A 17212-nucleotide genomic window follows, 5' to 3' on the forward strand; every position below is an offset into this window, starting at 1 on the left:
CAATTGTAAGGCCTTTTAATGAGAGAATTAAAAGCCTCATCTCTGCCAAGCTGCAGGTTCAGAGCTCCTGGAATTAGATCCTAAACCCCAATTACTAATCTGTGTGTCTTCCGGATGGTTAGCAGAAGTTGTTTCCAATTTAGAAAATTTCAGTTAGTTATTTCTTTATTCGCCTTCGGACAAATAAATAGCAGAATACGTTTCTTATTTGTCTCTAGCTTTTTATGCTACTGGGGTACCACCAGCCTTTAAGTGGGCAGATTGTCGTGGCCCGGTCAGCACGTAAATCCCACCAAGATCTCTTAGAGGTTAAACGTGTTACTTTGGGGTCACTGAAGTGTATGTCCTAGTTCTGGATTTCTGCCTCTGTAATGAGGGCTTAAAGAAATCTTGTGAGCAGTCACCTGATAGAGGATTAGCACAGTGAGATAGCTAAGTACATCACTACTGCTTTCTAGTCTGACTGATCATATTGCTCCCTTTATTTATCCCACTGCAGCAAGAATTACTTCAGAGGGAAGCACTGTACTCTTCAAAATGTTTCTGCTTGTAAAAGACAATTTTGTGTTGCGTTAAAACTCGTTTAAAAAGAAAAAAGTTTCAATTAAACAATTTATCAACAAATTATTGTTTCAGATTAACAGTTCAAATTAGATAAGAACCAAAACCCAGTCACTGAATAAATTTGCAATAAACGCAAAAACTGGAGAAAGTCTACCAGAATTCCCATTCAGACAGGTGTCAGCAAAGGCTAATTACTCTGTGTTGAATGGGAATATGGATAAATTATGCATAGACCAAGTGTCTCATGCAGATGCAATTTTATGTAACTGTGCGCTCTAGGTAGAGGGTTGGAGTATGCCTTGTAGTTGGTGGTTTTTTTGCATTTCATGAGCCAGTTTTAACTTGAGAACTAACAGCAGGGTCTCGCCGCAGTGCTGTTGAAAGCGTGGCGTGACCGTACGAGCCGTGGAATAGGAAGTAAATTTGCTTTGCACATCAGTGGTCTGCCATGACCCGGCACAGGCGTGACCGGAGCAGCTCAGGCTGTGGCTGCCCTGACGCTGTAGATCTCGGCAGCGTTTTGCAGTCGACGTGCAAAACTGATCTGGCAAAGCTTACTCTGAAAATCCGAAGCAATTTCTTTCCAACGTCCTTTAACATTAAAAACATTCTTTTCTCCCTTAGAAAATCTGAATGTAAAACATGATGAATATATTTCTTTACCAGACCTGTTTTAAATACTTCTGTAAGAGTCAGAAATCCTTTTTTCTACCTAAGATGCATCTAGGCGTATCTTGGGGCACGGTTCATCTTTTACTCGAGCGTTTTGTCTTCGTCTCATGAATCCAGAAGGACAGGCAAAAGGAAAGCCTTAAATATGTCAGTGGTTCCAAAGACTGAGATTCACCTCTTGGAGGTGGTGGTTTATTTTGTATTTGTGCAGAGGGTGAATGGGAACCTCTGGTTGCTTAACGTCCGCACCCCCCAGGTTCTCCTGGAAAACCTACTTATGTCATGGTTAGATTGAAAAGGGATTTTTCTCGCCACATTTTCCGACTGAAGGTGGCACTCTAACATCTTTGATAATGACAAAGATGGGGCATGTCTTTTCCATGGGCTGTTAGGCGGTACCATTGTTCAACTGCTATTTATACCCATTTTTAGTAGTTGAGGGTAGGAAGCATAATGTGCTCCAAATCATACTGTGATGACAGAATACACCTCGAATATGCTTCACCTTTGCTCTGACTCCCAACAGAGTATCTTGAGAAAACTCTTGGATTTCTGCCTTTTGGCAATAGTAAAAAAAAAAAAAAAAAAAAATTAAAAAAAATAAAAAATTGCCTCTGCGATTTAGTATTTGTGGGTTGTTCCAACACCACAGAACATTAAAAAAAAAAAAAAAAACCCACCAAAAAAACCCCCAACCAACCCCAAATTTAGGACACCAAAATTATATTCACCATCAGCTTGTGAGCTGCATCCAGTGCTGCTTGTACAGTGCTTTAAAGATATTTTAAGTGCTGTGGTATCAAAAGAATCCTGGACAATTTTACTTATGCCGGTTAGTGAATATTCAGAAGCTTTAAGAGTGATCTTGAATTTTGATGTTTTCTTGTCTAAAAATAAAGTGTGTAGAAAGGCAATTTTGAGTCTATCCACTGTACTGGGGATGGCAGAGCTGAATCTTGCCCATAGAATTCATCTTATAGCCTGCAGGAATCTGACCCAGCGTAAAAAGAAATTGTAGCCTTGAAAATCAATGATTAACTTTAGTTCTTTAGTGAATTTTATATTTCTTCATAGAAGCTCATCAAGTTAAAATGCAATGTGCAGAAAGAGGTCAACAGTTAAACAGAGTTTAAGGTTTAGAATATTTTGAACACTGTAAGCCTGATCAAAACAAATATTAAAAAACCCAGTGATCCGACAAAATAAAATCTAATCTACTGTCTTTTAGTACTGGTGTGTAACTACACCTTCCATAACGTTTTTCTGATACAAACACGGGTCTGTTGGTGCTTGCAATCTCAGCCCTGCTCCGGTTGCGGAGCCGGTGTGCGCGCGTGCCGCGGCGTGGGAAGCCAGGCTGCACTGGTCCTGTAGCTACAAGTCAGGACTGTTGGTAGGAGGCCTGGAATTCATCGCCAGCTTTTCCCCCCGTAAACAGGGATAATATTCACTATCATCAGTAAGGTGAGCGCGCGCCTGCTGCGAAACGTGATGTAAAACTTGGGATATCTTAAGCATCTTAGCTGGGATTTGCTAGAGTAATGCAAGGGGGGAAATGGGATTGCTGGTTCTGTTTGATGTAGCAGCTGAGCTCGCGTACACGCCCGAGCTGCTGCGGTGAATCATCCGCGGTCCTGAAGTCCTTACCAGCAAGGTTGGTAACCTCATGGCTTTCGGGAGGTGGCAAAGAGAAGCTTGGCATGAAGCAGCTCATCTTTGAAATGCATTCTTGAGCCTCCTCCTAACATCTATTTAATAGCACAGACAGTACTGTAGGATGTGAGAAAACATCTAGTGGTAATAGAGCTGGTCTTTCATTCTTGGTGTCTATAAAGCCCTCCTGATGACCTGACTTCTGTTCGCCTGGCTAAATCACTGCAGATGTGCACTTAAGATAGTGAGGCTTCAAGATGGATCGATGTCTTTTGAAAAGTGTTTATCTGGAAAGTATGTTAATGGTGCTGCAGAGCTGGTAGCCCAGTGCCTCCTGTGTTTCCCAGGAACAAAGGCGTTCGGTTCAGCTGCTGTGTGGCTTTGTAGTCACCAGGGAAGATCAGGTGATGTCTGAATAATACCGTGTGTGTAGGAGGTGGGGGGATCCACTTATCGTGTTGGCCAGACATTGACATCCCCACCCAAATGACTAATGTGAACTCGGTGCAACTCCCTACAGAGTAGTTCATTTAAATGTCTTATCTACCCGTCCTGTCTTGAGAATTTCTTCTTAAGTTCTCTGCGTTTGCCTGCAGTTGCTGGGGCAGCCTCGCTAGCAGCAGCCCCGTCAGTACAGCTGTCGCTGGAGTCTTGGCAAAGGTCTGCCGCAACCAGCTGTTTGCAGGCATTTATAATATGTAAAAACTCTTACTCTGAAGGTTGATACGCAGACAACCACCTATGCACTTCGGTTTTCTTTGCATCCGTAAGCCGTTGTGCATGCAGCTGCAGTGTGCTGTCACTTGCATACACAATTCTCGCATGCCCTAACGTGGGGATTTGCATATACACCTTCAGATTGACGTTTGATCAGCGTGGCTGAGCCCCGCGTGGCTGCAAGTGCTTTTATGCACACAGATGTGCGTATTAAAAAAAAAATAAAGGCTTCTTTGGCAGAGTTTTTAGCACAAAGCTTCCTAACTAGCTCTTGCAGTTTCCACAGATTTTTAATCTCGTGTTGCACCAAGCAGGATACATGTCATTAACCTTTATTACAAAAGCGAGGTAGAGAGGTGTAAGGGATTGCCCAAGCTCACGTGTCTGGACCGAGAATGCTGAGTCCTGAATCTTCAACTGGATTGTGCTGTCATTTGAAAATGAACCATTTATAACTAGGAGTGATGGTGCAGATATCCTTGAAGGAATTTGTAATGGAGATGAAGGCTAAAGATTTCCTTCTGTGCCCTAATTAACCTCTTCGTACAAAACTGGAGATTTAAATATACTATTGGGCTTTTTTTTCTTTGTCTTGACCCATGCACTATACCATAATCGGAAAGTATTTCTTATTACCATTTCGAGTGCCCATTGCACCCTGTAACTTCTGCCAAGACGTAGCCTCCCAGTAACCAAAGGCAAGGTTTCATCAGCGACAGGCTTTTAAAATTACATTCTTCCAGAAGTGCAAGTCTGTCTTGAAACCTCTCCTAAGGAGTTAAGTACCCAGCCAGGACTGTCGCTGTGCTCTGAACCTCATCAGGAGCGTGTGACTCACAACCTGCACAGGGCTCACGTGATGATGACGATGACTTTGAAGGGTTACTGTGTCCCCAGGCTCTACATCCGATGTAATTCAGGTAGAGGTGGCCAAGACTGGGTTTGACTTGCAGCCCCTATAGGAATAACAAGTGGTGTAGGGCATGATGCTTCAAACGCGAAGCGTTTCAAGAGGGTCTTAATGATTCCAGCACTGGTGAAAGGTGTGTATACAGCTGAAATTACAGTCTGAGAGAGTATTAGGAACTTGGTTACGTTTGTGTGTAATTTGTATTTGGAAATCCTGATCTTCAGGGCAAAATTGAATAGAAAAGATTTGTCATATCAATACTTACCAACGCAAGTGCAGACGCAGAAGAGAGCGCCTGTACAAATAACTTGTATGCACCTGCTCGGTTATAGATGAAGAAACTGGGTTTTCAGGGCTCCTGGTTGCAACGGCACTGGTGCAAGGCGGGAGAGGAGGAGGACTGAGGAGGTCAGCATCTGAACTGGAGCTGATGGTGCTTAATTTGGTGGTATCTTCCCAACAAGCTGCATCTTGAGATACCTTACCAGTTAGCCAATATAATTACAGGGTTAAAGAATAAATAATAGCAGAAGCATAAAAGAGCCAAGAGGTGTGTTTGGCAGAAGGCCCTTGGCTGCTGGAAACACTGTGTCATAGGCACGGGTCCCGAGCTTTGCGCTTAGATAGTGAAACAACTTGTTCCACCCTTGAAATCGGCGCTAAGGTGCAAACCAAGGGAGAAATGGTTGGTCAACCTCATCGTCCCCACGCAGCATTAGTGTGCTCTTCCCTCCGGAGGTGTGCAAGCCGGCGTGCCCTGCAGCGTCCTTTGGAAGAAACCTCCTGTTGCTGGCATTAACCTTACGCGGCCGAGTTCTTGGTTTTCCCTGATAAGCCACCTGGGCAGGTGTCCGTGCTGGGGATATCGGGTTAGCATCCCCACTGACGAGTCAAGAGTTTCGCTTTGGCTGAGCGTGTGGCAGAAAAAGGGCGTAGATGGGTGAAAACAGAAGGAAAGGCTTCAGCCCAATTCCGTGTGATGGTTTGTTTGCATAACGTGTCGGGATTCGGGTGGATCCCGAAGCAGCTCGCAGGGTGGGCGCTGTGTCCTTGCTGCTGGGGCTCCGCCAGCGCGTGCCTGGGAGGGAGGGGGAAGGTTTCCAACTGGAAACCATCGAGGGTGACACGCCAGGGAAAATCAACCGCTCGGTCTGCAATGCTGGCCAGGACAAAAAAGCCCCGTGGGGCTGTGGGTGCCGAGGAGGTGGCCCAGGGCTGGGGCGAGGCGGCCGTCATCGCTGCCGCCTCCTCCAGCCCAGCGGTGCCGGGGAGCCCGTGACCCCGTGCCACAGGGTGCTCCGTGGGCCGCCCGGGCCGTGCCGGGTGCGTTGTGCAAGAGTAGGTGGGTGACTGCAGCCATCGCCACCAGCAGCTGTTTGCTCAGCCTTTGCACGCTTAATTGTTTTGTCCTGCCCAGCTGATCGTGGTGCAACACGTCCTACTTAAAATGTAGATCCAAACAGCCAGAAGTAGGTTGCTGTGGCGAGGTTGCTGTTCTTCCTGCAAGAGTAAGGAGATCACCTTCGGGGATTCCCACCGGGGCCGTCTGCATCAGGCAGGGTGATGCTTGGTGGGGTAACCTCACCGCTGGTGAGCGCACGCTCGGCTCAAGCGAGTCGCCTGCAGCAGAGCTGTGAGGGGATGTACGGGGGGATCGTTTCGTCCAGGGACACGGTTGTCTCCACCTTGGGAGATGGTGTCTGTCTCCCAGGTTCCCTGCTCTGCACCAGTGTGAAAGCCACTTAAGTATTTAATCTCTGGCAACAGTGAAAAAGGAGATTTTTTTATACCATTAACCTTGTATCATCAGTCTCCTGTTGAAAGACGTGGTGTGTGTGAGGATTTGAAAATGCTCTTAGTGAGGGGGGGGACACCATCGAGTGCTGCTTTTCATGGAGGGGGGAGAAGTGCTTGGTGTGGAAGAAGTGATGGTGAGCCCCTGCAGAAGGGAGAGAACCTGACGTGGTGCTTTTTCCAGGAAGCATAAGAAAGAACCAAGAGGAGTTTCATCTCGCCACAAACAAAAACCTTAATTTTCAAAGCACTTCACAAGGCTGTTTATTAGCCGTATGGGCATGATTTTTGACAACACATGACAGAAACTGAAATTTGCTGCTGCCGCTTTCCCCTATTACATGACAGCTGCTGGGCAGCCTTCCGATGGCAGGCGATAGGGATTTGTTTTGATGAGCGTTGAATTAGCCCTTCTGCACCCCGTAAACATCAGGCGCAGCGGTAGATGGAGACCCAGAAGAGGAGCGGCGACTTCCTCGGGGCACCCGGCAGCGCGGTGGTGCCAGAGGCGAGGACGAGCCCCGGTCCCTGCCGTTAGCGGCCGCCTCCTGCCCAAGGAGCGGAGCTAATGCTTCTCTTGGCACGGCTCGCGCTGAGGTTGCCTCAGAAACCTTTCTTAGAATAAGCTCTTCGGCAGAAGCAGGGAGGAGCGGGTGCTTCTCAGAATGAATTGCATCTGCATCACGCAGCGCCGCTTCCTCTTTTTCAAATTTCCAATCGTGGACGGTCAGCATCGCCCCCATGTCTGAGATTTAATGATATTTGTTTTACATGAGGGACTTTTCCAACTTTACCTAGAAAAGAGCTAAACCGAAACCCAGCACTTGCGGTTAGCCAGCTTCCGTCAGTGGCTTTAGTCAGTTCGTCTGTTGAAGCAGAGGAAGCTGCGACTGTGACGGGAAGAGGGAGCTGACTGCACACCAGGATCCCGGTGCCTCCGCTTGCAGGAGGACCACAGCAGACAGTGCATAACCGCATTGGTATGCGAGGTGCCAGCAGCCGGGAGGGTGCGCGGCAGGACGAGGGACAGGCAGGGAAAGGGATCGAAGGGGAGCCTTTCCCTTCGTGGCTCGCTCAGTGCCTCTAACAAACTACCAGACCCCCAGTGAAAAGATGTAAGGCTGTATCTTTAAAGGCACCCCGGTGTTCAGTTAAAGTTCAGCAGAAACTAGATCATCAAGATATAAATCTTTTATTCAACCTTGAATAGAAGCGCTGTGCAGAGGGAGCGCTGCCGGCAGGCGTGGGGCCGGGAGCCGGGCTGGCTGCTGCACACTGGCCCAGCGGGCTTGTTGGCGACTGACCTTTCTGCATTCCTGCTTGTTTCCGTTTTCACCTTCTCCGCTTGAGGCATCGTTATTTATTTATTTAAAAGAAAACACACACAGACACACACACACACACCCCCCCCCAGGGAGAGGCGTTCGGGCACAAGTCTGCATTTCAGCAGGCTGCTCACATCCAGGCTCTTGAGCTTCTCTCTGCGGTGCTGGTGGAGGTTGTAGGAACAGGCTGACGGTTTCCCATGTGAAACCAGAGCAAAAGAGCACAGAGAGGAGGAGGAGGAGGAGGAGGAGGAGGAGGAAGAGGTGTGCCCCTGTGTGCTGGCAGCATCCCTGCTGCCCTCTCCGGAGAGGTCCCAGCAGCCACGACAGGTCGGCGAGTTCACTGGTGCCTGTTTTACCTGCACCTCTGTTCCCACAGTTCCTCACCGCAGGGCGTTTGCCCCGTCTGTTTGGGTGGTTGTCACCTTATTTCTTGCTGGGTGGCAGTTGGATGCTTCCATGTGAACTTTGGGATTGAGTCATGCCAACGAGCTACATGAAACCTGAATGGGAGCACAGGTTGGGTCCAGCCCAGTGACACACGTTGGCAAAGTGCTGGGCAGCTGCTTCCCTCAGCCTGTCTCTGCACAGAAAATGTCCAGGTGCCCCCGTTAACTCCTTCACAGATGGATCGGGACTCAGCAGGGGCACCGCCAGGTCCAGGCTCGAAAGGGAGTCCTGTCCTCCCAGCTGAGGACACTGCCCGGGGAGGCATGAGTCTTGTCTCCTCTTCGTTAGCCTTCTCCTTTCTCAGCTTGTGGACTTCACGTGGACTGTTTTTGTTTTTAATTTTTCACCATTGCCATGAGAACCTGAGAGGCACTTTGTTGTTTTTTCAAGTGAAAGCCAAGATTTCCCATACTTGAGTGACTTCAAGAGCTGGGGCTTTCAGAAAACCAGCGAGTATGAAACTTCTGACAAGCCTGCCGAAGCTGGCAAGGCTGTGCTGTTTGATGTCACCATCCCAGACCGCCCGTCACCTGCCCTGCCTGTAACGATCGAGTTGCAACCTCTGCAGCAGCTACAGCATTTGCTTATATTGCAAAGTAACGTTAGAAAAGGTTTGGGGGATTTGTTAAGAAGCTGTTGCAGGCAGGGAAAGGCTGGTGTTTGCGGATCCGGGAACCCGAGCACGAGCGAGGAGCCTGCCCTCTCTTCCCGAACGAGGATTTCACTACGGCTGGAAGAACGCAGTGAAATGTTGCCTGTTACTACTATTAAATGTTAATTGTAGGACTGTTGTTTCCTAAAGTCCAAAAATATTTTGGCACTTGTCTTGATAAAGGCATATTTTTTTTGTACATATATTTTTTCTTTTATTAGCAGAAACCATCTGCCCTGTAAACAGAGATCAGGAGAAAAAAGCCCTCCTGTTAGTTTTGCATCGTGTGGGAATCCTGCGGTGCGCTGCATGGGAAAGGGCCTGCTTTCTGCCTTTTCATCTCGGCAATAGTAAACTCCAAGCAGATCAGAGCAACTAATTTAAGCTGATGAGTCCTGGCATCGCATCTGAATTGCAGAAAGGACATGACTGTAAATCTCTATAGAGATGCACAACCTTGATTTAAGCAGGATGGATGCTCCTGGGAATGAGTGAGCATGGACGGGGAGCAGAGGGATGGGGGAGCGGGTTTGAGTTAGGCAGGAGTGGCACAAAGCCAAAGAGTTTGCAGTGCCATAAAAATAAGCCGTAGGTTTGAGAGAAAGCCCAGCGAAGAGCCTGGCCTGCGGGGAGAACCTTGGTCACCGTTAATGAGTGATGTTGATTGATCTTTGATTTGGGCTACGTTAATCCAGTAGGTATTACCATTTCATCTGGTATGTTTAAAATATTACCAGCTGTTGCAGTGTCACCTATGAAAGTGCATGCAGCCTTATCTCATCCAGCGTCAGTTTAACTTCCATTTCAGAGCGTATCTCCAGTGTGGGAGAAGAACCAGACTAGATAGGAAACCAGTTCGGTGTTGAAATTTAAGGTGTCAAGATGCGGTATGCACCCCTCCTCCTCTTTTGTGGCTTTCTATTCTGTTCCTGCTTTTATTTTTAACGTCACTGGCGTGTACATGAGTGTACGTGTGAGCCTCTATGTACATATTAATAAAACCGAGCACGTGTCCACTGAAATTCCTGACTGTAACTTAAACGTGGAATATTAGAGAATTTGTGTGCCTGAAGGAAAACTTTGTGATAAGCAATTCATTGTAACTTGATCTGTCCCACATTTTAGCCTGAACCAGCCAGTCAGAATAAGAGTTATTTTTTTCCTTCTTCATTAAAAAGGAAGTATTTCAACTAAGTAAGTATTTCCAGGTTAGAATGTGGTTTCTTTCATCAGAAAGCACGGCCAAACTGCTTGACCAAAAGAGCAAACTGGCTTTATCAGCAGAAAATCTCCAGCAAACACAAACGAAAAGACACTAAGATGGCAGCAGGTTCCCAGCACTGGGAAATGCTTGTCCAGACGTGAAATCGGGCTGGTTTATTGTCCAGTGTTCAGGTATTGCCCTGAAATTGAAATGTATCTGAGAAGGAAATGGCTGGGGAGAGTGAGTTGCTGGAAAAGAAAAGGCAACGATAAGCAGCCTTAATTTTCGGTAGTTACGTCCGAAGTGCCTCATGGCCTCTAGCAGGCAATTCTGCAAACTTTCCAGTAAGACGCAAATGAAAATAACTTCAGAGCTTGTGCATCTGAGGAATGTCCCCGCGTGGCGTTAAAGATCTGCCTGCGCTCAGCCGCTCGGGCGCAGGTTTTCATTTGGCAAACGCTAATTGTGAACTCGTGTGTAATTCTCAGGAGAGAAACCTGGACTGGTTCCCCCGGATGCGGGCCATGTCGCTTGTGAGCAGCGACTCGGAAGGAGAGCAGAACGAGCTGAGGAACTTGCAGGAGAAGTTGGAGTCCACCATGAAGCTTGTCACCAACCTCTCTGGCCAGCTGTCAGAGCTCAAAGATCAGGTAAGGGAGAGCTGGCTGCCAGCGTGCAGCCACGCGCTGGTGCGGGCCGGGCAAAGGTCCCGCGCGCCGGTTGTACAAAGTGATGTTTTACAGCTCCGTGGCTCCTGCGAACCCCGGGAAGAACTCTTCTCAAGTAACTCGCGTTTAGGAAAGAAGCGAACAAGCAAAAGGTCCTTCCAAGGGGCCGTGCCCCAGCTCTGACCTGCCTGGCGGTGCTAACCGAACCGGCGTAGTCCGAAACGGCCACGTCCAGAAAGGGAAAACTTGCTTTTAAAAAATCAAAGCTGAAGTTAACTTAAATCAGTCATCGCTGGTGCAGGGAGCCTGTGTGTTTGTGGTGTTGTAGTCACAGGTTTTAACCCTAACACCTTAGCACGATCCTCTAAGTCAGAGGGTGTGATATTGATGGAAGTGCCGTGTTGCTGCACGGACCTCAAAACCCGCTGAGAAACTAGAGGAAGACGTGAGTGGTTAGCTTGCGCTGGTCATCTCCGTGCTGTCGCTGCGCTGCAAATGCAGATATAATTTGGCTACTGTCACGTCTTAGACTGCAGCGTAGACGGACATACCCACAGAAATATTTTGCGCTGTGGCACGTATTGCTGCTGTTAAACATGTGAATGCTGCGTAGACCTCTGAGTATTTTTTCAGTGCAGCAGTTCTTTCTGCAGGCAGAGGTCAAGGACTTCTGTTAACTTTGGGCTTGGCTGGGGCTTGAGGGGATGGTGGGGATTGTTCCCAACCCCAACCCAGCGGTGGCTTTGTGAGAGCCACGGAGGCAGCCGGCCTTTATTTCATGTTGTCCGTACGGATTACAGGCTAACTGGAAGTGAAAGGGAAAATGCCGCTTCCCGCCCTGGTGCGAGCTGTTTGTGGCAGCGAAGCGACTAGCTGCTTATCTTTATGGATTAATAACCTGAGCCAGATGGTTCAATTAGTTAAGTTTATATAGATAGCGGCACTGGATAATATTAATTGCTGACTTGCACATGACGGTATCCCGGGGCGGTCGACGGAATCACACAAGGCAGAAATGGCCGAGAGATTCGGTTCGTTCTCTTTTCAGATGCGATCTGCCTGCTGTGCCGCAGCTGGCACAACTCTCTGCCGCCCTGATGGGATTCCTGCTCTCCGTCTCTGCTCTGGGTTGGCCCAGGTTCTCTGTAAGCCAGTTATCTTCCTGGAGACGTGAGTCTCTGGAAGGCAGTATTGACAGAGAGCCTGGCTCCCTGCCTTCCGATCACGCTCTGCGTTGCTGATGGAGATGCGCCCTTTTATGCGACACCCCGCGGAGCATGAGGAAGGGATTAACGTGTAGGGTTGGGAGCAGGAAACCTTGCTGCTCCTGGCTGTAATTAGTTTCCAGACACTGTGCCGTGGACGCCCTTGTTCTAGTTGGTTTTGAGGATGGAGGACAGAGGCAGTTGCTCTTTTGTCCGTGCTTTAATACTTGCCGGGTAGTGGTTTTGCTATTTTGCCTGGAAACAATTATCTTGAAACATGTGTCTCGTGTCTTCTTGTTGAAGGGTCTGACTCAAAGTGGTCTGCAGTCACCAGGAGTCTTTCCATCGGCCGCAGCCAGCTCGGGATCAGAATGCATTTCTTTCTGAAGCTTGTAGCTCTTGGCTGACCAAGCACTAAAACCCCTTCTCGCTCTTTGTGAAAATAAGAATGAAGGATTTAGCTTTTAGAGAGCTATTTGACTGTAAAAGCAAAAGAGGAAACCAGCTTCATTAATGTTGTGATAGCTTTTAGGAATTCCCCTAAGTACTGTTATTGAGAAGCCCTGCTTAAGTTGCAGGATGCTCCAATTATGTGACAAAACCGGTATATCCCTCCTCCTGATCAGGAACTGTCTCCGGGAAAAGGAACTAACTCAGGGAACTTTGATTTGTATTTATTTTCTTGTAATTAAATAAAGGGAAAGCCTCTCATTCATTTGCTTTTCAAGCTCGTTAGGTTTCTGGAGACTGCAATTGTTAGAAACTGAAATCCGGCATGCCCGCTTTCACAAAGAAGTGTACCAAGAGCCATTAAAATCTCGATCACTTTAATTCTGTGCAAAAAGATTACAACATAATTGTCTGCAACAGCAGGGGATGAGATGTCATCATCCAGAACTCCTTTCCAGCGCCGTCCTCCGATGTCAGGGAGCGTGAGGCACCTCCAGACGTTGGCTTCTCCCTCGGGACGGTCCCCTCGCGCCGGCCGAGCCCCCTGACCCCCGTCGTCGCAGAGGTGACGCGTTGCTGGAGCTGCCGCTCCGGTTGGCTTCCCCCGAGCGGGCTGGCAAGCAGCACGGCGGGCAGACGCTGCCGCGTCCCTGTGCGCGTGTACGGTCGGCGTCCTGCTCGTGCACCTCCACACGCCCCGCTCCCGGGGTGAGCTCCAAATCACACGGAACCTTTGGAACAGGGCAGCGTGCGTCTGTGCAGTTATATACCATTATGGGAGAGTCCAGCTTGACTCAGATGAACTTCAGGCCCCTTGGTTTCGTTTTTTACTCCTGTCAGCGTTGCTCAGTAGCTGACAGCTCCCCTGCAATACGTTGTGCGTAGCTTTTATTGCCTCTTAGGCCCAGGCGTACAGTCGCTGCAGCCGTAAAGCTTTTGCAAGAGATTCACTCTCCAGGTAAATGCGATAGAGATTAAAGTTGCTCCATCTCGCAGCCCTGTGCCCTGTGGACAAGCATTACACGTCTTGCAGGATTAGTAACCTTCTGCGTCGACATTGCAATCGCATTTCTCTCTCTGCTTTACGTTCGGTTGCTTTATTCTTCCCTTTCTTTAAAAGGCAGGTCGTCGACGTACACCTGCGTCAGGCTGCGCCATCCCTTTTTCTGCACAGCGTGAAAAGTATCTATTACAGTTCCTTTTCATTGTTTGTTCTTCTTTCCACTTTTATTTCATGTGTTCTCTGAATCAGTTTATCGGCTGTGTGAAATCGTGGCTCTTTGTTCGCTCAGTGAAGCTAATTAGCGTAAACTTTAAAATGAAGTCCTCCTTGCCTCTTTGTGTTTCCAACTTGTGGGTTATCTTAGAAACAGTTAAAAAAAAGCCCCAGCCGGCTGAGCAGGGAGTAGCTCGTGCGTGAGTCTGAGAGCGCAGAGCGATGGGGAGACCCCCCTCCTCCTGCTCCCGTTTGCCTTGTGTGAAAACAGACCCCCAGCCGTGCGGTACGGAGGACTGGGAGATGGGACCTGTCCTCGGGCGGCTGCGGTCATCTCCCTGCAAAGGGAAAATAACAGCTCTGCCTCCCTTGGGCCAGGCGATGAGCAAGGCACTGGGCTGCAGCCGAGGTTAATCATGGTTTCAAGAGGAATTACCGTATTTCAGTCCTTTCCCCGGTGGTTAGCTGAGTATAATTATCCAGGGTTAGCCTGAGTGAGCGCTGGTGTGCGTGGCGCTGTACGGTCCGTGGCACACGGAGGAGCCTTTTGGCGGTGCCCGGATCTGCCCGTTTCGGCCAGCTCCTCCTCCCACAACGAACTCCAGAGCGGCCAGCGGCTCCAGCACGCCGGGGTACCCCGCACCAGAGACGGGAAGGCTCGTCACCGTTGATAAAACTGGAGTTTTTAAACAAATACGTTCAAGTGCGTGTTACAAATGAACCGAATGCATGAGCGTGCTATCCACCTTTTCCTGGAGTTACTTCTATGAGCAATTATATTGGCTGACACTTGTCATTAAATATCCAAAAACTGAAAAAAATTGGGTTGTGGATGTAGATGTTATAGGAAAAGCATTGCAGGGAACGTAGTTAATTCTCATAAAATTCTCATACTCTAAATTGTATCTTATGCTTGAATGAAAAATTAGTTTATCAGGCAAGTCAGCCAGGTTTTCTGGTGCGCGGGCGTGCTGCCGGGGTCGTGCAAAGCCCTGGTGAGCCAGCCGCCCTGCCCCGCGCACCCCGTTGGTGCTGCCACGGATCGCGTGCGATGGCGCGGTTGTGCGTTTGCACTTTTCTTTGAGGGTGCAGAGGCTCTCGGGGGTGCCCGAGGAGCAGCGTTGGGCTCCCCTCGCCTCGGTGGTCCAGGGGCGAGATGCTGTGCTGGCATCCTGCTCGGCACGGCTGCCGCACGCCATCCCACGCGTCGGCTCCTCCGAAGCCGAGATGCGGTCGCAGAGGGAGTGGCGGAGAGTGCGTGCAGCCATCCAGCTGTTGGCTGCTGCAGGCTCTGCCCACGCCGGAGTTGTTCCTTACGTGGCGTGTCGGCTTATGCAAGTTGTCAGAAACCTCCCAAGGTTTGCAAAAAAAAAGAGTGTGGAGAATTGGATTGTGGCAGTTTTTCAGTTTCAGTAATAAAAAGTGATGATCCGTTTTCAGGTTATGATTGCACTAACCAGGAGAAACGTCATTTTTTCTGATGGGAAGTACTGCCAAAGCCGTGGCCGTCTGGCAGTGAGGTGGTTAACCTCCCGTCCCTGCCTTGCGTCTTGGCTTTTGGCAGATGGAGGAGGGATGTTGTCTCGCTCCTGATGAGAGCGGGAGCACTCGAGTCTGTTCCAGCAAAGACGAGGGTATTCCCAGCCTGGCTTGAGGGCTCGCCCCTTTTTTCCGCCCTCTGCGTCTCGTCTGCCTCGTACTTTGGACCGGTTACAAAGAATTTCTAACTTTGGGGAGGTTTCTGCGAGCTGCTCTCCGCACTAATTCGTGCTGGCCGCCTGGCTCTCCCGAGCTCTTTTCTTGCAAAACGGTAGTCGGCCACACGAGCGAGGCCGTGGACGTCCCCGACGAGCGCACGAGCCGGGGCTGCAGTTGCCTGTTTCATCTATTAGCGCTTGGCACAGCGGACGGAGGAGCGTTATGTGTAGAAAGTGGGTTTCAGAGTAAACGCTAACCACAAAAGGCAGCGCCGGGTCCTTCGGCGAGCTGACGCACAGGAAGCGTCTAGGCCTAATGAGCAAACTTTTTAATTTTCCAGATGACAGAGCAGAGGAAGCAGAAACAGCGCATTGGTCTCCTAGGACACCCTCCGCCCATGAATGTGAACCCGCAGCAACCGGCATAAGTCAGAAGGGTCGCCTACCCTCTCGCAACAGCACGCGTGATGCTAACCCAGAGCTCGGAGCCCACCTGAGGCTGCTTCCGTGTACGTTCGGTTCAGTCTGTAAATAACCTGGTTTTATACTATATGTATATGACTGCTACTATATAAAGTTTTGGGCGTACGGATTAGAACTGTTGGCACGGGACGGAGGTTAAACTTTGTGCCAAAACTATCAGAATTGCCTTTTTTCTCGGAAGGACTAAAGAGAGCACCTGAATTGCACTTGAAAAGAATATTTGACTATATGTGACATGTATTTTGTATTTAAAAAAAAAAAAAAGGAATAGCTAGTATTTATGTTTTTATACAATCGTGCAATATGAATTATGCAATCACAATATATTTGTAACTCCTGAATGTCCTAAAGGGAGTGCACATCTTTGAATCTGGTGTGTTAGTACAATGTAATAAATGGTATAAAATTACAGGTGTAAATGAGGCTGCTGCAAAATTGTGTTACTGGTGATTTTTCATACCCTTGGACATTTTTGTACCATGTGTGTAAATATCTCGCAATGCCATATCTGTTGCCTCTTCCTCCCAGAGATAACACTGGGAATCCTTGAGCTGTTAAATTGGTATCAATGAAAGCAAAAGATTACTTCGAAGCTTCCAAGTGAGGAAAGCAGGAGGTATTTTTCAAGTGACTTCTTCAAAGTACTGAGGCTAGAAGAGCTCAGATACCGGGTTTTTTAAATGCTAAGATTTCTTAAAGGGAACTTTTTATGCAAAATGAAGTTTGGGATGAGGATGCACTACCGGTGAGTCGGTGCGGTCTCCTACGGGCATTTTGTGCCGCGACACCTAAAACCTATCACGAGGCTGTCCAGGCTTTGCATTCTCAGTGTGTAGGATCATTTCCTTTTCATTTTTTCGTTCGAGACCTACGTGCCTGCTAAAGCTTTAGCAAACAGGCATTGCACCGACTGAAACGTGACCTATCCCGTTAGGACTGTAGCTGAGCACTGACGTACGTAATGCTTGTGAGAGAGCCACTGGTTTGAGGTTGGTCTGTCCCATCCCTTCCTCTTCCTCTGCCTCTCCCCCTCCATTCCGTCGCTTTCTTTGGTTTCTAATTCTAGAGACTATGAAAGGAAACTTTTTTTTTTCCCCCTTCCAATCCATTGCATAGTTTTATACATGGACCTCATTTTACAAAAAGCTAACTTCTCTGCAATACTGTCTACAAAAAAAAAAAAAAGGCAAAAAAAAAAAAGCTACAAACAGAGCTATAAAAATTTGTAAATGCATAAATATAGGTATTTAAATAAATGATGCAAAATACTCTATGGTCAGAGGCTGCTGGTGGTTTGTCTCCCCTCTCCAAGCTGCTGTGTGGTTGTGTTTGCTGTCGCGCTTGCCCACGTGCCCTGGAAAGCCGAGTCACAGGGCCCTTGCAGGTAAGGACGGGGCTCTTCCCAGCTCAAAGGCTGGGCTTTTGACACCAGAGCCAGTCCCTCCGCCACCGGCAGCGAGAGGCACTGCTGCCCCAGGAACCTCACCCACCATCACTCCAGTTTTCGATACTTCAGACTCTCACCACTGATATTTTAGGCTTGTCGTCCTCA

The 17212-nt window shown here is 48.5% G+C and overlaps 1 protein-coding gene across 8 annotated transcripts in view; it reads left to right on the top strand.

Annotated features, from left to right (window-relative positions):
• The window catches only part of ITPR1 (inositol 1,4,5-trisphosphate receptor type 1), a 177986-nt gene extending 161057 nt beyond the window's left edge, over positions 1-16929 (top strand). For all 8 annotated transcript variants that reach the window (XM_075762494.1, XM_075762499.1, XM_075762495.1 and 5 more), the window contains 2 exons: positions 10430-10591; positions 15519-16929. In XM_075762494.1, the coding sequence (XP_075618609.1) occupies positions 10430-10591; positions 15519-15605 (249 nt within the window). In that variant the 3' untranslated portion in view covers positions 15606-16929. The remainder of the gene's footprint in view (positions 1-10429; positions 10592-15518) is intronic.
• The last annotated feature ends 283 nt before the right edge of the window (positions 16930-17212 follow it).

Source organism: Balearica regulorum, chromosome 10 (assembly GCF_011004875.1).
Source record: "Balearica regulorum gibbericeps isolate bBalReg1 chromosome 10, bBalReg1.pri, whole genome shotgun sequence".
NCBI lineage: Eukaryota > Metazoa > Chordata > Aves > Gruiformes > Gruidae > Balearica > Balearica regulorum.